Source organism: Harmonia axyridis, chromosome 6 (genome assembly GCF_914767665.1).
Source record: "Harmonia axyridis chromosome 6, icHarAxyr1.1, whole genome shotgun sequence".
Taxonomy (NCBI): Eukaryota; Metazoa; Arthropoda; class Insecta; order Coleoptera; family Coccinellidae; genus Harmonia; species Harmonia axyridis.
Genome location: NC_059506.1, coordinates 33,102,047 through 33,124,756, shown reverse-complemented (window position 1 = coordinate 33,124,756; position 22,710 = coordinate 33,102,047). Strand labels below are relative to the sequence as shown.

General features: G+C 35.7%; 1 protein-coding gene across 2 annotated transcripts in view; it reads left to right on the top strand.

The window, feature by feature from the left end:
• LOC123682261 (transcription factor hamlet-like) overlaps positions 1 to 22,710 on the top strand; it is a 131,582-nt gene that overhangs the window by 14,451 nt on the left and 94,421 nt on the right. The window contains exon 1 of one of the 2 annotated variants that reach the window (XM_045620797.1): positions 20,236 to 20,332. The exons of the other annotated variant lie outside the window; for it this stretch is intronic. Coding sequence (XP_045476753.1) covers positions 20,308 to 20,332 — 25 coding nt within the window. The 5' untranslated portion in view covers positions 20,236 to 20,307. Of the gene's footprint in view, positions 1 to 20,235; positions 20,333 to 22,710 lie in introns of those variants that run through there. 2 annotated transcript variants of the gene reach the window in all.

The window sequence follows — 22,710 nt, the reverse complement described above, 5'->3', positions numbered from 1 at the left end:
AACGTGTACATCATATCATTCACGAATATTTGTACATGAGAAAACTGTGTGCAAAATGGTGCCGCGCGAGCTTATAATCGATCAAAAGCAACAACGTGTTAATGATTCTGAGCAGGGTTTGAAGCTGTTTAAGTTCAATAAACCTGAATTTTTGCGGCGATATGTGACAATGGATGAAACATGGCTCCATCATTTCACTCCGGAGTCCAATCGACAGTAAGCTGAGTGGACTGCACACGATGAACCGAATCCAAAGCGAGGAAAAACACAAGAGTCAGCTGGCAAGGTTATGGCATCAGTATTCTGGGATGCGCAAGGTATAATATTCATTGGTTACCTCCAAAAGGGTCAGACCATCAATAGCGATTATTATATAGCGTTATTGGATCCTTTTAAGGATGTAATCGATAAAAAACGGCCCCATTTGAAGAAAAAGAAGTTCTGTTTGATCAAAACAATGCGCCGTGTCACAAATCAATGGCACAATTGCATGAATTGTGCTCCGAATTGCTTCTGCATCCACAGTTTTCGTCAGATCTGGCCCCCACCACTTTTCCTGTTCTCAGACCTCAAAAGAATACTCGCTGGAAAAAAATTTAGAGCCAATGAAGAAGTAATCGCCGAAACTGAGGCCTATTTTGAAGCGAAAGACAAATCGTACAACAACAATGGTATCGAAAAGTTGGAAGATCGCTATAATCGCTGTATCGCCCTCGAAGGCAACTATGTTGAATAATCAAATCAAATTTTGCCAAAAACATGTGTTTTACTATGGTAGACCGAGGACTTTTCAATTGACCTGTTATTTTGTTGAAAATCACTGAATTGAAATATTTCAGACCATCGTAGGACACAAAATCCTCAACGTGAATAAAACTAATAACTAACCCTACCCCATCGACAGCAATTTCCAGAAAAGCCCTACAAAGTTTTCCGCCAGAAAATCCCACGTTCGCGAGATAGATTTTCACCCTTCCCACATCCCCATTGTTGTATATATCACACAACACCTCCAGGCGCTAAAAGCACAAGAGGAACGAATGAACTTCACCGCCAACTCTTGGAGAGAATTCCAGGTCTGTCGTAGAACACGCGATGTGGCCATCGCACGCCAGTTCCGTCATATTGTCCTCCGTGTCGCCGATAAGATTGTCCGGTGGCGTGTCACGTGATTTAAGAGTCACCTCGTCCACCCCGCATAGGGACGGCTCTGCCCAATACCTCCTAGAAAATTGTCTTGTCTTGGAGGTATTGATGTGTCCCAATCGCCGACGCCGATATTCACGCTTTTTGTGAATTTTTAGGGCTTGGGTGTTCTTCAGGGTTCTGTTCTAGGGCCAATAATATTGATTATATGGCAGATTTAATGGTTGTTCTGATGTGGATGGGGTTAAGTGTTTCTGAAGGTGCCACACTGAGTTCGATTTCATTTAATTCGGTCTTAGATGAGAGTTCCAGACAGAAAACAGTTTGATAGAAGGGTTTCCTCGTTAATTTGCTCCAGATCATCTAACTGAAGATGATATGAAAAGTCAGAGGGAAATCCATTAAGATCGAACTGTATTTCCTCTTTGATTATTGTCGGTTTTTTTCCTTGATATTCAGCGAATATATTCTAATACGTCTAACTGTTTATTTACTTATTGATGTCTCCTTAATGAAAGATTTCATTTTTAAAAAATTGAGAAGAGAAAATAAGACAAATCAAATAAAGAACTGTAGTTGATACGTACAATTGTCTATGATTATGCCTAGAGTATTAGTGGAATTGGAATTGACTGAAATATCTTCTGGGTTTTCATTAGGGATTCATCAAGCCAAGTATAGATTGACATTTTAACCAACTAGTTGACTCGAAAATCAAGCTCGTGAAAAATTACATACTTGGGATTGACTTGACTTGATTTTAGATATTTATTGCTCGACTTGATATCATGCTACTTGAAGCTACTTCTATGAAATCTATTGGTAGATTTTGGTAGTTTCAGAAATATGTTTCCAAACTTGGCCAAGGATTTTTTATCAACGCCAGCATCTTCAGCTCCTGTTGAAAAACAAATTTCCAGAGCTGCTCTTACAGTTACAAAAACCCGCAATAGGTTAGGTGACAAATCTATAAAATGCCTCATCTGTCGAATTTAGTGTAAAAATATGAAATACGGTCCTGTCAGCTGCGATTTTCTTGTAAGGCCTACCGCTGCCATCTCGTGTGTACAAAAGGCAATCAGATATGTATAAAGATAAAGTGGTTGGAATGAATATTCATTGTCGATTCTGACCGCAGATACGACTTCTGTCTAATCATTTCATATTCTCTATAATTTCACTTTGATAAAAGTTGAAATTATTAAATTGGTCAGATATGGACAAGAAAGAGATATGAATTATTTTCAGAAATATTTTTGAATTTATTGTAATTTCGAGTCTACCGCAATTCAGGAAAACTTTTATTATTGTGATATTACTGCAGTAGAATTTTTGTGGAAAATTTGACACATACAGATGATGTTGGCTGTTGGACATCACTTTTTTATTAATCAGGCAATAACTCGTAAAACAAAACCTCTCATACCTAAACTATTTGAGAAAATCCTCCTGAAAGGATCAGAAGAAACAACTCCTACGATATGATATATACCAGATTATCAGTTCGAATTTCAAATTGAACATGCAATAGTGAATTAAATAGAAACAGGACATAAGCTCTGGTGTTCCCCAGGGTAGCGTACTCGGACCAATACTCTATTTGAAATTCACCTCAGATATTCCACAAACTGACCTGTCTATCATGGCATCATTTGCAGAATAGACACCAATACTAATCTCACATATAGACCCAACATTAGCCTCCAAAAAGTTGAAGAATCACCTAGATTCCCTGTCGAAGTGGTTGCAGAAATGGAAGATTGAGCTCAACACACACAAGTCCGCCCAGTAGGAGCTGTATATGTTACGCAATATATGTTAATTATTATGTTCCTATGTATGTCGCCCCCAGCGACTTTTTCCTGTTCTCATACCTCAGAAGAAAGCTCGCTGGAAAAAAATTTAGCGCCAATGAAGAATAAATCGCCGAAACTGAGGCCTATTTTGAAGCGAAAGACAAATCGTACTACAAAAATGGTATCGAAAAGTTGGAAGATCGCTATAATCGCTGTATCGCCCACGAAGGCATCTATGTTGAATAATAAAATGGAATTTTGCCAAAAAAATGTGTTTTACTATGGTAGACCGGGGACTTTTCAGTTGACCTGTCAACTTAGCTCATTGTATGACATCTACGATTCATTATTTGGAATACCACTCACCGCTACAGCCAAAACGACAGAAGCAAAGTTGTACATCTAATAATCAAGGATTAACCATCACCTTTATAAAAAATCATATTAGACCTCAAGACCAAACCCCTCTCAAAATCGAAGATCTTCATTTACCCCCTCAGCAACCTCTCTACAACCCCAATTTGAATACGTCCGAACAGAACAACTCCCCCCTCTCCTTCCCCCTCCATACAACTGACCTCCATCGGAAGTCCATTGTACGTTCTGGAATTCAAGCGACACACAGACCATAAATAGAAATTCCGTGTATACATTTCGCGCAGTGGGCTGCTCGAATGCAAAACGCGTTCCCCAAACCCCCCCATTCAGCCGAAGCGTAACGTCAAGTCCAGTGATAAACCCAATTTTGCCATATCTAGCGCTGAATAAAGTTTCGACAATGTGACAGTCGATTCAAAGTTATGAAGTGACCATTGGTCGATAGTTGAATGACGACTATATGCACAGCCAACTTCGCGCTTTGTGCGGCCACGGTTGGCGGCCCTGTTCGTGACAACAGTGCCGCCAACGTAAAGCTTTGAGCGGCCGAACATGTGTGATGTATTCGATTTTGGGCTGTTGTGTTGGCGAACAATGATTCGTTTGAGGGGCGTTGATTCACCTTTGCGAATTTACAAGTTGTAATGGCGGAAATGCACGCTTTGGAAATCGATACATGTCCGATGCAAGTTCGATGACGCGTTTAGCCAGTTTGGACGTTGGTAGTGTCGATTGTGTGTCCAGACAATGCTGCTGCTGTAATTGCTCGATTGGAGTGCAGTAGCGTTGGTACGTTTGAAAATTCACGTGTTTGTTTAGTCGCGATGGATTTCGATTTGTTTTTTGCATATTCGCAGAGCAATAAGTAACTTAATAATAATAATAATAGTGTCTTCATTTGGCAAATTCTAGGGACGAAGTCTAGCCAAGGCTACTCCACTCAACCCCCAACAAAATACAAATAAAGAAAAAAACAAAAATTAAAATTAATGAAAGGAAATACAACATAAATAATATACATCATGAATATCACCAAAAATGAAACTTATCTACAAAATCTGCAACTGGCTCGAAAATAAAACATTCTTCAATTCTTGTCTCGATGAGTTCAAAGAAGAACCTCCACATGAAATCAGCATCTCATTATGCAATTTCACCGCATTAAAGGTGAAAGAGCGCTGAAACATGGCTGAACTTGGTAGATGATTCTCTTCATCTAGGAGGTCCTTTGGAAAATTTTCTCTAGAAGGGGTTTGGTGCAAATATTGCGTATAGGTAATGCCTATATCTATGTATATTACTCTAAGCCCAAACCTTACTGAACCGAAATGTCAACACAGTTTAATATTCTTAACCGTCAAACTAGACAAACCATAGACAACAACCATCGAATCTTCCCATGCATCTAAAAAACCCCCCCTTCACATTATAAGAGTTCATACTAGGGCTGGGAATCATGAATGAATGATTTGAATATTCGAATAATCATTAAATAATTATTCGAATAATTGCATTTTGCATTATTCGAATAATCATGAATATTCACTACTTTTCGATTCATGAATAATCAGTGAATAGTCGAGTATTTACTGAATAATCAGTGAATAGTTGAGTATTCACTGATTATTCAGTGAATAGTTTTCTATTCAGTGAGTAGTTGGATATTTATGAAGTTACGAATGAAAGTTTGAATGATTACTTGACTCACTATTCAGGAATGATTAAAACAAGGTTTTGTGATTCACTACGGACAAATCGTTTCATTAATATTAAAATTACTGGAAATTACATAATATTGAAATTGATGGATACAATTGAATTAAAATTATTCATTTGATAGTAGTAGAAAAAGGAATTCAGCCAAAGAAAAATTAATAAAATTTGGATTTCATCAATGAAAGAATATAAAAATGGAATATAAGATTCTAACATATGAATTTACCAATAAAGAGTTTTAATAATAATAATATAAGATTCTACATTCGAAAATGTAACCTTGCCTTCCTATTCCGTATGCATTGCTATTTCTAGACATTTATGAAAATAAGCCAATTCCTTCAACGAGACCGTACTAATTTGAATGACAATTTATTTGTTTGGATTCCGAACACTGACAGAAGAACCAAAAATGGCGGTGTGTGACGTCACACTAATAGAGCGTATATGGCGAGAGGCAAAACACCAAAACGATTATACCACGTCGCAAAGGGTATATTCACTCATCAAAACGCTCGGATTTTATTGGTTCATTAAAACATGAGTTTAATCACTGAATATTGACTGAATATTCATTGAATAATCACTGAATAATCATTGAATAATCATTGAATAATCACTGAATAATCATTGAATAATCACAGAACAATCAACGAATAGTTGAATATTCATGACTACTCATGAATAATCAAGCATGAATATTTGTTTGAATGAATTATTCGAATAATCGACTAATTTTATGGATGAATATTCGAATACAAAAAGGCGAAAAAGTCCCAGCCCTAGTTCATACAATCGAAAAAAAAAGAACAAATAACCCCCTCGAAACTTCCAACCTCGTTAAAACCCATCCAACTCAACATGGGGTCAAGTGGCGATCCACCTACAACCGCCATAAAACTAACCTAACTATCTCCCATCACGAACCTCGGATTTCACAAGTGCATATACATCCAAAACTCACCCCCCGTCTTATAACGTAACTAGAGAGAGCATTATTTGCACGAGGTACAAGTTAGAGCCATCTATGGCCGGATGTGCGCGGCTCACGTGATCGCGTGCGAAACTCTCGTTGGCGACTTGAGGAACTAATTACGTAGACTGGGTTCAATCCGGACGGGCAGCAATTTCCACTAATTCAATATCTATTTCGCCCAACAGAACCTGATAATTTTCAGATCTGGCCTCTGTGGTATATTGGCGGTGTTCTTCCCGTAATCCGGTAGAGGGCGAATTTGGTGGCATGCTATGATAGGGAGAAGTGTTTAGTTGATAATCCTGGCGAGGACACGAAGGCCATCAAATCAACCGGGGCTTAATCGGCTTGGCTTAATTTGGTGGGGGGATTGGTACGGATTTTTTTTAATTTGATTTTGTTGGGTTCTTAAACAAATTGGAGACTGGTTGTCTGCTACTTACGCCCGGTGGGTATAGGGATTCATCAATGCTTGACATTTTAATCAACTGCTTCACTTGAAAATCAAGCTAGTGAAAAATTACATACTTGAGCTTGACTTGATTTTAGATATTTATTGCTTGACTTGATATCAAGCTACTTGATATTACTTGAGCTTGATATGCACGCGTCGCACGGTATATATTTCTGCAATCTCGTGCGTGCTTAGACTAAATAAGGGGATTTCTCGAGCGCCGAGAGACTGAAGCATTCGCCAGTGTGACTTTATTAGTAGTTTTCTCACGTTTCTATGAAATCTATTGGTAGATTTTGGTAGTTTCAGAAATATCTTTCCAAACTTGGCCAAAATGGCCGAGGATTTTTATCGACGCCAGCATCTTCAGTTCCTGTTGAAAGACAATTTTCCAGAGCTGCTCTTACTGTTACAAATACCCGCAATAGGTTAGGCGACAAATCTATAAGATGCCTCATGTGTCTTAGATCCTGGATGGAAAATTATGAAATCAAACGAAGCCTGGAGGTTTCTCATTATCAAGAATTATTTTTTATTTTGTTCTGTTTTATAGTGATTCAATTTATGTTTCTATTTCCAAAAAGTTGATATTTTAGATTCTTTCATACAATAAGTTCAATGAATAAAAATGTTTTTTCCAAGGTTCCTTCTCATATCATCAAGTTTTTATTGATGTGACACTACACAATAAAACTGCTAAAAATCAAGTAGCTTGATATGATTCAAGTACTTGATGAATAAATACTTGACTTCAGATTGAAAAACTACTACTTGACTGGAGCTTGACTTGAAATTTTTCGCTAGTTTGACTATTGTCGGCTGAGAAGATGCTTGATGACGACTCAAAATTGCTTTAGTTTTGCAAACTGTGAGTGAAAAACTGTCACTTTTTATAGTGAATTTTAACAATTTCACTGATTCAATGTGTGTATAATTTCATTATTAGTAGTGGCGTGGTTTTTGCTAGGCAAACGTTAAAATATGACAGATTCAAAACTTCTCATTGGAAGACCCATCAGTATGATTCGACTGATCTGATTCGATTATCAGATTTCGAGATATAAGAAGTTTTCAAGAACGTACTCTACTGCATCTTCATCTTTTCAAATTCTGAGACAACATTTTGAAAACCATTTGTTTCGTACTAAAAAATATACCTACTCGCTACGAAAAAGTTTTGTGAAATTCACCTTCGAACCCCCAGGTTGAGACGCACCTGGTTGAAATTATATGTTAATGAATCACCTTTAACGTCACCGTGAGGATGGATACACAACAGACGCAAAAGCTTGCAATCTTCGCACAATAATTGATTAAATTGATAACAGGAAACCTTCCAAGTCAAAGCCTCCTCCGATGATTAGATCTTTTCACCCACAGAATCATAGCAACCGTCTCCAATTATAAGGAGGACAAAGAACCGACCTAGTTTCTAAATTGTGTCCACAAAATGACTTTGAATTCGCGATCTTCTCGAGAGGAAGCAACAACAATCGAATTTCAATTATCTGACTGCGTATTTAGAAGCCTCAGGGGTCCTTTCGAGGTTCTGCGTATTTCTGCAGTGTGACGTAGATCGATGTCTGTCGGTGAGAGAACAATGCAAGAGCATTGCTGAATGATTCAATTTGTTGGGGTGGGATTGGAGGTTTCTTATTGTCTTCTTGTCTTTGAGGAAGAGCTTTCGTATTCGTTTATGTTTGATTGATTCGAAATTTTCAAGTGAGTAATTGACTTGACTGAAGTTGAGTTGAAGAAATTATTCTCTAGGGGTGTAACACTTAAAGATTCACGGCTTCGCTCAATTTTCAAGATACTTGGCTTGAGCTTGACTTGATTTCAAGTCAAGTAATAGTTTTTCAATCTCAAGTCAAATATTATTTATCTAGTACCTACTTGAATCATATCAAGCTACTTGATTTTTACCAGATTTATTGTGTAATGTCACATCAATAAAAAAATGAGGAAATGAGAAGGAACCTTGCAAAAAACACTTCCATTTATTAAACTTATTGCATAAAAGAACCGAAAATTTCAACTTTTTTGAAATAGAAACATAAATTTAAATCACTAGAAATCATAAAAAAGGAAAAATAATGAAAATAAAGTTTCTTAATATTGAGAAACCTCCAGGATTTGTTTGAGTTCATAATTTTCCATCCAGGATCTAAGACACATGTAGCATCTTATAGACTTATCACCTAACGTCCTAACCAATTGCGAGTTTTTGTAACTGTAAGAGCAGCTCTGGGAAATTGTCTTCCAACAAGAGCTGAAGATGCTGGGGTTGATAAAAATCCTTGGCCTTTTTGGCGAAGTTTGGAAAAATATTTCTGTAACTACCCAATTCTACCAATAGATTACATAGAAATGTGAGAAAAACTACTAATAAAGTTAAACTGGCGAATGCTTCAGTCTATCGGCGCTCGAGGAATCCCCTTATTTAGTCTAAGCGCGCACGAGATTGCAGAAATATATGCCGTGCGATGCGTGCGTATCAAGCTCAAGTAATATCAAGTAGCTTGATATCAAGTCAAGCAATAAATATCTAACATCTAGTCAAGCTCAAGTATGTAATATTTCACGAGCTTGATTTTCAAGTCAAGTAGTTGGTTAAAATGTCAAGCTACTTGGCTTGATGAATCCCTAGTAACACTGAACACTTCTTTTTCAATGACTCAATATGGTTTTGTAAAATGATCCATCTGTTCTATCGGTAAATATTTGAGATGCTAGACTGGATGCCAAAACAAATTAGGTGCACAAGTGGTTTAATTTTCTCAAATAAAAATAACAAATCCATTTCAACACTTAAAAGGACATTTCACCAAAGCTGGCGTCATAGAATAATTAAACAACCTATACGAATACTCATCAGAACCATCACAACAATCACAAACACCATCATTCACTCTACTGGACAAGATGACGTGCTCCACATGAAAGTGCTCATCTTCGTTCTCCACGTCACAAAAAAAAAAGTAGTCACTACAAGCGTTAGTACCCGGTTCATCCGTACCATCTGCACAATCACAGTAGTCATCGTTGATTCTATCATAGGCAATCAGCTCCTTGGTGTAAAGGCACCCAAAGAAGGGTTTTCGGCGGTAGTAGTACTCCAAAGTTGGGTGCATACCTTTAACTACTGCCCTCGGCTTGGTCACTGCTTCTTCTATGATGTCTTGGAACTTTTGTCTGCCGATCACTGTCACTTCGTAGAAGAGCATCAATATGGTCGATACGAAGAAGAGGTTGGCTGCCAATAAGAATGGTTTTCTTCTTATTCTGTTCAGTCTTTTGTATAGGTCGGACGCCATTTCGATGACAGTGATAGGTTAAGTCAGAATTTGAGGTTCGGTGATTTAGCGATGTCAACATGAAGTATTGTGAATGTACATAGAATTTGATCTGTCGCTCTCATTGTTTTCTTTGAATCAAGTTGCATAGAATGAATCGTTGACGTGTTTTCCAGAGAATGTACTGAATATAACCATAGAGATATAAGACCCATTCTATCAACGTTTATGTGCAGTCTTTTCGGTTTATCGAGCCTAATGATCATCAATCTCTGAAAGCATCTTTGGATACACCATAAAGAGCGACTCCACTCAAGTTATAACGACTTATGGATGAGGGAGACAAGCTATCTGTTGCTCCAATGTACAAACAGAAGGCACTTAGGGGTTTTATCTATGATCGTTCAGTTTTCGATTAATCAGCAGGGAGTAGAGTGGTGATGGTGTTGGAACATCAGGGTGCATATTGTTGATGACGAGGAGAAAATATGTGTAAAGCTCTATGGTTTATGCAGCAGGAGTTTATCTGTCTGATATTATTATTTACCATTTGATTTGTTGGAGCAAAAGTGGTAGAGTGAGGATGAGTTTTTTGAGAGGGCATTTTTATTTAGTAACTTATGTTGAATGAATTTTGGCCCTTTTTTCAATTTGACTTAATTCATCAACATAGTAACCTTCTCTTACTTGTCAGTACCTTTTCTGCAAGGATTCATTAAGCCAAGAAGCTTGACATTTTAATCATCTACTTGACTTGAAAATCAAGCTCATGAAATATTACATACTTGGGCTTGACTTGACTTGATTTTAGATATTTATTGCTTGACTCGATATCAAGCTAATTGATATTACTTGATATTTCTGCAATCTCGAGCACTGAGAGACTGAAGCATTTTCCAGTGTGACTTTAGTAGTAGTTTTCTCACATTTCTATTAAATCTATTGGTAGATTTTAGTAGTTTCAGAAATATCTTTCCTAACTTGGCCAAAATGGCCAAGGATTTTTCATCAACACCCGCATCTTCAGCTCCTGTTGCGAGACAATTTTTCAGAGCTGCTCTTACAGTTACAAAAACCCGCAATAGGTTAGGCGACAAATCTATAATATGCCTCATGTATCTTAGATTCTGGATGGAAAATTATGATATCGAACAGAGCCTGGAGGTTTCTCAATATCAAGAAACTTTATTTTTTTTAATTTTGTCATGATTTGTAATGATTTAGTTTATGTTCATATTTCAAGAAAATTGATATTTTCGGTTCTTTTATAGAATAAGTTCAATAAATATAAGTGTTCTATGCAAGATTCCTTCCCATTCCATCAGTTAGTTTTGATACTGATCAACCCAATATCTGGAGAAGATTAATAAGGATTCGATAAACTGATATAATCATCACAAAAAAGTTGGACTAAAAGAAACACCCTGTATATCGTTAACAAAGCACTTGTGGGCCCGAGTTTATAGGAATTTTTTTCTTAGAATTATTCGAGATATCTCTTATTTCCTCTTATTTTGAACTTCTTCCTTTTCCCCAAAAGTTGGTGTAATATATATTATAATTATTGAGAAAAGAACAAGAAAAATCTAAAACTGAATGGAAAGCTCGGAAACCACCATGAAATTTATAAATTGGACAACGATTCACAAAGTGGTCGATGGTTTATTCTTCACCACACTCACATAGCGGGCTTGAAAGTCCATTTGAAGAGCAAACTATTGCAACGAACATGACCAGCCTTAAGTCGATTTTCCTAGGCATATTGTAACCTGGAACTTCATCTTGGTATAATCTACTATTACCTGAAATATGAATATTGTAATTGTCCCGAAATATACATATATTCAATGACACCAAACTCGCAAACTCTAAAATATAAAACACATCTTCCCAAACACTTCTAATTACATAATCACCAAAGAACCTCCCGTATACAATTAATCCAATTAGCACCATTTCCTCTGCTCAAATTAAAATACCCGAAATTTAGCACCATCGTAAAGTGAAGTCGTCAACTAATCGAGACACTTAGCAGTTACTAAATACTCACGATGAAGACATTAAGACATCGAAGAGGGAAGACATAAGGCGCTCCAAATCTCTTGAGTCCTTAATTAAGTCAGAACGACATCCGCGAACTTCCTACTAATTAAAATTAGCCGAAGATACGGCCAATTATCTGTCACATATTTAATTTTCGGAAGCAGCCCACAATTTAATTGAGATTGTCAGATGGCTGGAATGACTCAACTGTCCGGAGTAGGGAGGGGGTGGTTTATGGAAAGGAGTGGGGGTGGAAGGTCAGGGAGTTAATGAAAAAACAGGAGTAGGCGAGAGTACAAACAATGCCCCGATCACTCAATTTATAGTGGGCTTAATTAGGTTTGCTACACAATGTCAGTGTCTTTATTTATCAGTGTTGACATTATATAATGATATGAGTTAATCTCATTATTATTTTTTTTATGCAGTTTAATTATTGTTAGATATTTTCTACCTGCAGTATACCCCCAATTAGATTCCTTTTCAATGTTGAATTTTACTTATCCTACAATTTTCATACATTTTAGGGTTAGTTGCTTTCGATTTGTATAGAATCGAGGTAGATGTTGTTGCTGCTCCTATTTGTATAGGTACTGATTTGAAGGTATTACTTGCCATTTGTATGTGAGTAGTGTTTGAGTATTTGTAAGACTTTTTGGAAATCAAAAATGAAACTTTCTACAGAAAAGGTACTGAAAAGTTAGAAAACGTTGGAGTACATGTATTCTTGATAGGAATTCACGTCTTGGTTTGATTTTCAAGCTTGACTTGAAATCAAGTCAGGTTCAAGTCAAGTCAAATATTTATTCATCAAGTACTTCAATCATATCAAGTTACTTGATTTTTATTAGTTTTATTATGTATTGTCACATCAATAAAAAATGATGAAATGAAAATAAACCTTGCAAAAAACACTTTAATATATTAATTTTGTTGTATGAAAGAACCGAAAATACCAACTTTTTGAAATAGAAACATGAATTAAATCACTAAAAATCATAACAAAATGAAGAATAATAAAAAAAAAGTTTCTTACTATGGAGAACCTCCAGGCTTTGTTTGATTTCATAATTTTCCATCCAGGATCTAAGACACATGAGGTATATTATAGATTTGTCGCCTAACCTATTGCGGGTTTTTGTAACTGTAAGGGCAGCTCTGTAAAATCGTATTTCAACAGGAGCTGAATAGGCTGGCGTTAAGGAAAGATCCTTGGCCATTTTGGCCAAGTTAGGAAAGATATTTCTGAAACTACCAAAATCTATCAATATATTTCATACGAATGTAAGGAAACTACTAATAAAGTAACACTAGTGAATGCTTCAGTTTCTCGGCGCTCGAGGAATTCCCTTATTTAGTCTAAGCGCGCACGAGATTGCAGAAATATATGCCGTGCGACGCGTGTATATCAAGCTCAATTAATATTAAGTAGCTTGATATCAAGTTAAGCAATAAATATCTAAAATCAAGTCAAGTCAAGCGATAAATATCTAAAATCAAGTCAAGTCAAGCTCAAGTATGTAATTTTTCACGAGCTTGATTTTCAAGTCAAGTAGATGGTTAAAATGTCAAGCTACTTGGCTTGATGAATCCCTAAAAGTGAAGGTGAAAAATTGAAAAAAAAACAAACTCTCACACCCTCTATCTCGAAAACAAAGTGTTTTCGAAACCATGTTCGATAGGACTTTTTTCCTTGAATTGATCGGAGGAATTTATTATTTTCATTTTTACCTCCAACTCAAAGACAACCTGTAGAGACATATGTATTGAATATAAATGTGATTTTGGGGAAAACAAACTCAACTTTAATCAACTACCTTAATTAAAATCAACTTCCAACTAGTATAGGGCTGCCATAAATGTTGGAACATCGACCGGGACAAGTCACAAGTGGCATAGAAATAGGTGAAAATACCACGCAAAAAGTGAGAGGTATTCATTTAAAAAAAATCCGGTGTTTCTAGGATTATTAACTTTTTTCACATGGTTGTTGAATTATAACACATTCCCCAATCAGACATATCCACTGAAATAATTTATAAAGAACAAAAACAATTTCAAATAGTAATAAAAACAAGATGAAGTCACAACAAGTACAACAAGTAGGTAGGTAACTTTTTTTTTTGAGGCTTGACCCTCGGTGCCATTTTTCTCTGCCCATGTATAGCCATTTATGGTGTTTCAGGACTTGTGGCTTTTTCAAGTATTTTTTGTCTTATATATACTCTCCACTGTGCTAACTGCATTTGATGCCTTTCGTTCTTACCATTCCTAATATCTTATAGAAAAGGAAACATCCGTTCCACATGACATTGCGAAAATATACTGGCACATTTTGCCACACATCTGACATTTCTGCGTTAATAAAAGAATTGAAATAGGTACATAAATTCTTCATAAACGGAATCTTCAAGCATAAAGCAATTTTCATTCAAATATCCAACAGTTCCTTGTACTTCATTTCATTAAGGAACATCATTCGAAACCGTTCATGAAAATATATTGAATTTTGTCATTGTCCACTATATTCGAGATGTTGTGAAAAATCGGTGACTTCATTGTCAAATTTAACTTAATGCATTGTATTCATCGCATTCTTTAGTTTGTTATAGACTTGACTTGTTTGGTTCCCAAAATATTTATTTAATAATCTTCCATTGAACTCTTTCTTATTATATTCTCAATTAATTTTTAGTTTGAGTAATTAATGATTTTTCCATCATTTCAAATGGTTTGTCAATGCTCGACTGTGTAGAAATGCAGTACAAAATTCTATTGAAGAGTCATCAAAAAATCGGTTATAGCTCTTGAGGCCCTTTTTTCAGCTACGAAATTTTTTTTCAATGGCACCCATAGCTTCAGCAAGCATTCAATAGCTAGAAGTAGTGAAAGCCAACTAATTCTAGAAAAAGGAAGTGCATTGCTGTAAGTTGTTTCTGCATACTCATGAAAACTTTTCATCGTTCGACGCTTACAGAAAATATCGAAAAATATTTGAAAATTTTAAGACCAATAGACTGCACAGATATTGACACCATATCGGCGGAAGTGGAAGCAGTATTTTGAAGTATGTGCGATGAACAACCTATAGCTTCGATTTCTTTGGACAAAATCTCTTTTAATAAAAAAAAACTCGCCTTTTTACTTCAAAGTAAGTTTTTGTTATCCGCGCTGACAGCGAAAATATTTTATATGGAAATATTAAGATCCTCTTAGGATTTAATACAAAATAAAGGGATTGTATAGGACAATTTATTTTGCTATGTGTCCCATTTTATTTTCAATCCTAAAGTTTTTGAAAAATTATGTTTGAGCAGCAGTAGATAACAGCTTCTCAGCTTTATGATACTGGAATCCGTTCAGATCCCATAAAAGAAATTTTTTTTTAACTTCCCAATGTAAGAAAATCTGAATTTCATAACGGTCAAATTATTTGACCGGGACAATTTAATAACTGACCGGGACACGGGGACTCAATGGTCCAAACCGGGACATGTCCCGGCGTACCGGGACGTATGGCAACCCTAAACTAGTAACGCCCGAAAAAATTCATAGGTCATAAGTATAACATTTTGTGGGCCAGAAAAAAACACGATTCTGTGAAATCCGCACTTGTCAGCCACAGAAAACCCAGATCGCATATAATGTACATCCAAAGCATCAAATCTATTTCGAAACAAGGGGAGCATAGATAAAGATCGACACGAATGTATCAACACCACAATGCGACCAAAAAGTAGACAAAGAAACATCATTTATTTTCATTGGCTTTTTTGCAACCATTTCAACCGTGCATAAATACAGAGTGGAAGCACATCGCGTCAGACATCATCATAAGCCGTATATTATGTTGTACAAATCTGACAACAAGCACGGAGGGGCTGATAGTTCGAGGTTATCTCACATCTCCATTCAGGGGAAACACCTGGCCTTTCTGTGAACACAATCGGAACGTACCCGTGTCAAAAGTGGGGAACGTAGATGACTTTATATGCGTCGCTGAGCTTCCATACGATTTACGGTTGAAATTAGGCAATATGACATTGTTGTCCCTTCGTGTTATCTGTGCTCTTTCGACTTTCGACGCGTCGATGATTATGCGGGAAAATTGTTGGCGATGAGCCGGAAGACAATAGGACACCCTGTAGAATTTAGTGGATTCGGTCCTTACTTGATGGAATTTAAAATTCAGATTCCTTGGATAATTTTAGGAAAAACAAGTCGTATAAATATGCACCCGCAAACCATTTGTTTTCGAGATACAGGGTGTTTTTTTGAGTCCTACCTTTTTGTGATGATTATATCAGTTTATTGAATCTTTATTAATATTCGCTACAGATTGGGTGAATAAGTACCAAAATTCATAATTAATTTATTCATTTCAACCTCAGAGTAACAAACATAGATAGAGGCAGCACAACAGGCCAATTGAAAAGTCCCCGGTCAACAATAGTAAAACACATTTTTTTGGCAACATTCCATTTTATTATTCAACATAGTTGCCTTCGAGGGCGATACAGCGATTATTGCGATCTTCCAACTTTTCGATACCATTTTTGTAGTACGATTTGTCTTTCGCTTCAAAATAGGCCTCAGTTTCAGCGATTTCTTCTTCATTTGCGCTAAATTTCTTTCGACGAGCTTTATTTTGAGGTCTGAGAGAAGGAAAAAGTCGCTGGGGGTCAGATCTGGCGAATACAGTGGATGCAGAAGCTATTCGAAGCCCAATTCATGCAATTTTGTCATTGTTTTCATTGATTTGTAACACGGCGCATTGTCTTGATGAAACAGCACCTTTTTTTTTCTTCAAATGGAGCCGTTTTTCAACTATTTCATGCTTTAAATCATCCAACGCTATATAATAATAGCTGTTGATGGTCTGGCCCTGTTGGAGGTAATCAATGAATATTATACCTTGCGCATCCCAGAATACTGATGCCATTACCTTGACAGTTTACACTTGTGTTTTTCCACACTTTGGATTCGGTTCATCGTGTGCAGTCCACTCAGCTGACTGTCGATTGGACTCCGGAGTTAAATGATGGAGACATGTTTCATCCATTGTCACATATCGACGCTAAAATTCAGGTTTATTGTACCTAAACAGCTTCAAACAATGCTCAGAATCATTTACACATTGTTGCTTTCGATCGATTGTGAGCTCGCGCGGCACCCATTTTGCACACAGCTTTTTCATGTACAAATATTCTTGAATGATATGATGTACACATTCAAATGATATCTTCACAATGTCTGCTATCGCGATCAACTTCACTTTACGGTCATTCAAAATTATTCTGTGAACTTTTTGATTTTTTCGTTGGTGACATCCTCTTTTGGGCGTACACTACGTTCGTCGTCTTCGGTGCTCATTTCATGACGTTTAAACTTAGCATACCAATCAATGATGGTTGAATTTTCGGGTGCAGACCCCGGAAACTCTTCATTAAGCAAAGATTTTGCTCCAACTGTATTTTTGCCCTTCAAAAAGCAATATTTTATCAGCACACGAAATTCTTTTTTTTTCACCTCTTTCAAAATAACAAAAGTAGTTACACTCACAATGCAATAACTCACTAACTTATGGTCAGACGGCTGTCAAATTTTGACACGTATCGTTTGAAGGTTGGTACTAACTAAAAATATTCTGGTAGTATTTACATTGTTGTCAGATTTTTCTTCTTACCGTTATAATAATGAACTTTGTTATTTCAAATCGATCACTCTATATATTTTTTGACTTCTGAAATTCTCAAAAAATACTGAATATTTTTTATGTAATGATCCCTATGCCTAAATGACATAATTTCGGTGTAATATCTACATTTACCTCATCTTCGTTGAAATAATGAATAAATTCAGATGAATATTTGAATAAAATCATTCAATTTGAAGAATTTTTAATTAACACGTATTTGAAACCTTCTCTTCATCAAAATGTTGCCCCAACATTGAAAAATGTACAAGTAGGAAAAAGATGTAGTGAAATTTACCTTTGAAAGTCCCTAGTTTGAAACGCACTTGATTGAAATTTTCTGGAGAAATGAAAAAAAAACACGAGATCATTCCGATTAAACATAAAATATGTATTAAAAGTATGATGTTTATTTCTACTTGAAATCCTAGACTGCAGTTGAACTCTTTCACCTCTATTGACGTCGATTATTAAAGTTGCATAACCTACTAAACGTTTCGTTAAATACTTATAAAGACTATGTGAGTACTACAACTTAATTACTCTCTGTTTTATGAATATTCAGACACTAATTTAAATATTACATCAAAATTAAAATTCCAGTTCCAATATCCTCGGTGTAAATGAAACCATTAAAACAGACGATCAAATCTGCACATTTTCCTAAATCACCAAGCACACAAATCCCTTTATCTCTGTGAGAAACCCTAAAAACCCCAAACATATGAGGAAACAAAAACGCCGAACTACCTAAGGTATTAATGAAATTTCTGGTTTATGATCGAAAAACCAATTGGGAATGATTTTTAACACCGATATCTCCAATTACCTCTTAACACCCTGGTGTTAAGCCACCACCACACGTGTGGGAGTTTCTTCCTTTGGCGGTCCTGGTCAGAACCTTGTTTTACAACTTTTGAGAGTCATTATGCCGAAGGAAACCGCAAAGGATATCTTGTTTCAGTGACTAGATTGATATCGGGGTGTTTGTTGAGGGATTACGAGGAATATGCCATAAAACAGAGACAGATGGAACTGATATTGAACTGCCCAAAACGCTAATTTCATTGAGTTTCGTATAGAGGTGGTATTGTGGTTATCGAAGGCAATTTTTCTTTTATTCGTTAACAATAGTGATTGAAATCAAACTCATACATAAATATAATTAGACCCAAAACAGTTCCATGTGGAACACCAATATTTGATTTGAATTTTAACGAATATTTCAATTATCTGTAGTTTACTGATCATCATAGATAGGCACTTGGTTAATAGGCAGCATGAAACTGAAACTTTTGATGATTTTTATAGTTTCATTAGAAATTTATATGTCATGTCATATATTTTTGAGAAAGGAAAAAAAATGATTTCATTAGTTATAGAAATTAGTATGGTTCACATTGAAAAAACCATAAGTGTGCATAATAACTTCAAAACTAATTGCAATAAAAAACAAATGATTACACCAATGGATTCTACTGAAAATATTGCTTGTAGAATGTTTTTCTTCCATGTTTATAGCACAAATAATGAGGAAGTGATGAGAACATTTTATTCCACGCAATTTTGCAATTTTCGCTTTTAGCTTGAAAATGGTTGAATGAGGTATAAGGTTAGGGTTTCCACCAAATAAATCCTCTCAAAAATCGAGCCCAAAAATGTGCAGTCCATTTTTGTCTAGCTCAAAGAGATTCTGAGATACCCTCTCTAGACAAAGAATTTGGGATTGGGACACCCCTAAGAGTAATATACGTAGATAGAAGGAGCATATGTCATTTTCAGTAGGCAAATTTTGTCCCCAACATGAACTATCAAATTTGACATGAAGCGCGCGGAAATGAAAACATATCAGTGATACGATATTTCACTCGATTCGCGAGTTTCTCCACAAAGAACGCACTTCTTATGTCCCATAGTGAATCAACGTTTCATATTAACTTAAAATATATTGAAATAAATACCTGAATATATCAGAAATTCAGAAAACAAACTTCAAGCGCGCCAAACGACGTGAAACAACCGATGACACTAGGAGAGCAAAAGTTGCCAAACCTTGGATTGCAGCAGGTTGATACAGAAAATAATAAATATTCTGCTTATTATGAATTCGACAATTAGGAAAAATATCAGATTCCAAATATTCAAATTTGCATATTTAATCGGGAATCACTCAAATAAATATATTTCATTCAATATAATATACATTCATAACGATATTGTAAAATTGTGGATTTGAAAATATATCACAATCCGACAACGTAATCTAGCCATGTTGGGGACATGTAAAAATTGCGTATACTCCCTCTATCCATGTTTATTAGTCTATGTGACACCCGAAATATATTGAAGTATTATGTATATAGCAGTATATTTATATTCCTTTTCTGTGATCTCCGAAACGCACTGATGGAATTTTCTCGAGATTTCTCGCACAACGATTCCTTATCTCAAACCCGGAAAACTGGAGCTCACAGAAAGTGACCGAGACTGTATCTGGCGATAAGAATAAGAATGAGGAAAACGCTAGCCTTTTCACAGAGTCTCATTGTCTGCGTGTAATAATGCAAAGCTGATAGAAACGCACCTCTTTTATTATTTCGATGGTCTTTTTGCCGGCATTATCTGCAATTACTCATTAATACATGTTTTCATATCTTTGCCAGTGATTTATATTGAGGAATTATCGGGTTATTAGTAACTTCCGAATGTCTTTCATAGACAATGTTCGGCAATATTGGTCAGTGGTTTGTACGTATTCGATTAGTCCGAAGGTGGCCGCGTATTTGAATCGGATATTGTTTTTTGAAATGTTGAGATTCCAGCTATTGCAAAGTGAGTAACTGTTTTCGCATGTGGTGTAACTAAGGGGTCTGATCGTGAGTCCACGGTTTTATTGAAGGATGTTGATCTCTCGAGATGTAATTTATTATGGGTTGAGCAATCAGAATGATACGTTTCAGTGTTTGAGAATATTAAGAATTTTTTTTAATTCAAAGACTCTCTTTTCTATGAACATTGAATTTATAGAAGTAATGTTCCAAATGATTTTCTCCTCATTTCTATTTGCATGATTAGTAGCACAGAGGGACAGATGTTTTGGTGTCGAGGTTTTTTGAGCTGATTCTATATCAATTTGATGTCCTGAATTCAAATAACGTATTCATTTTCACCTTGAAGCCCGAATTTTTAAGATTTTAGAGAAATATTAGTTACATTATTTTAACGCAAATCCGTATGTGTAGTATACAAAAGTATATACGAAATTTTTATTTTAGTTATTCAAAATACAATATTACGTCGTACTCACAAACAAAACAAAAATTGAAGAAATCAAATAGTCACTCAACACTTCGAAAGCTTCTTTTCAGCGATATTCTTGAAGGTTTTTCAAACAGTCCTTTTTTGAACTACAGCAGTAACCTGCCATCATGTGCATGTCCCATCTTCCTTGGTAGCGGTCCTCCATAACTTTAATATCTTGGTGAAATCTTTCATCTTGTTCCTCACTCATGTCTCCTAAAATTTCTGGAAAACGGTCTAAGTGGCTGTGTAAATAATGTATATTCATACTCATATTGCACTATTTGAAACTATTAAGCATCTTGTTCACCATTTCAATATAGTTTTGAGCTTTATGTTTGCCTAGAAAATTTTCTACAACGGCAACAAATGATGTCCAATCTTCTCGTTCAACTTGATTCATTGAATTTGTGAAGGCAGGATCCTTAATTAATTGTCTTATTTGTGGGCTGTCAAATATCTCTGCTTTGAGTTTTTCTGTGCTGAACTGATGCATTTTTATCCCTATATATGAAAAAACATGACCCATTCTTATCAAGATCCTTTACAAATTGCTTCATTAAGCCCAACTTCATATGTAACGGTGAAAGTATGATTTTTTCTCTTACTTACCCGAGTACCGGGGATTAAAAAGGACAGTTCAAGTACCTGATAGGCAATGGTTGCACTATTTATAGATTCCCCTGGAATTCACTCAATTATAGACTGACAATAAAACCATTGTACCTGCATTAATTAATATATAATAATTGTAGAACTCTCATAAATGAATGAAAACTGAATGAAAATCACATTGGTAGATAAGTTGATGTATCTAAAAAAGTAGAGATGATAGAGAAAAACGGATTGCATGTACAGATTTGGCGTCCGAAATATAGTTGAAATCAGCTCTACAATTCCAGGCATCAAAAAAAAAAATATTTTTTTGCCCTGTGTTAAGTATCATTCAAAATACGCAATATACAGACATTGCTATCAATAACGAAATAGTATATTCTAAAACAAGTTGCAGAATGGCCTCCTATTCCAACACGAATGCGAAATTCGAACGCAAGAGTGTTGGAATTGCCTTCTGCAACGAGCCTTAGACGATATTTTCTCTATTTCAGTCAAGTTTTGTGAAATATTGTCGAAATTCAATGAAAAATTCAGATTATATATCCTAGTGACTTTTGTATTGTATCTTGGCAGTTGGTGTAACTGTTTCGAAAATTGACAGATTACGGAATTGGAATATAAATCGTACGTTTCGAATTATGAAATAATCTACAAATACGCATTAAATTCGTGAATTATGTCTGACGAAATCGATTTAACACCACCAGAATTAAAAGAAATTGTGAACAATTGCAAATCATTTCACTATATACAAATTATATTATATTGACAATTATTGACGTTTGTTGAAATGTGATAGGATTGGAAGTCAGTAGAGACAACCACAAAACGAAAAATATAACTGAAAACGATGCTATAATGAGTTCATTACAGCACCGTTTTTAGAACTGTAATGAATTCATTACGATTCAGAAATAGAGAAATGAATTTACTGAATGAAAACCACTCTGGTATATAAGTTGATGTATCTAAAAAAGTTGAGGTGATAGAGAAGAACGGATTGCATGTACAGATTTAGTGTCCGAAATATAGTTAAAATCTGCTCTACAATCCCATGCACCAACAAAAATATTTTTTTTTGTTGCCCCGTGTTGCCAAATATCTTTAAAAATTCGTAAAATACAGACATTGTTACCAACAACGAAAAAACCATTTTGAACCTATCCAAATCGAAAGTGGATAGACCTTGTAATGTTGTAATGATCGTTCTAACGACTTCTTCAATCCTATTAGATAGATATCGCAAATTAACGTGTTGAAAAACGATTCTCGTGCCAGTCTACGAGCAGCCG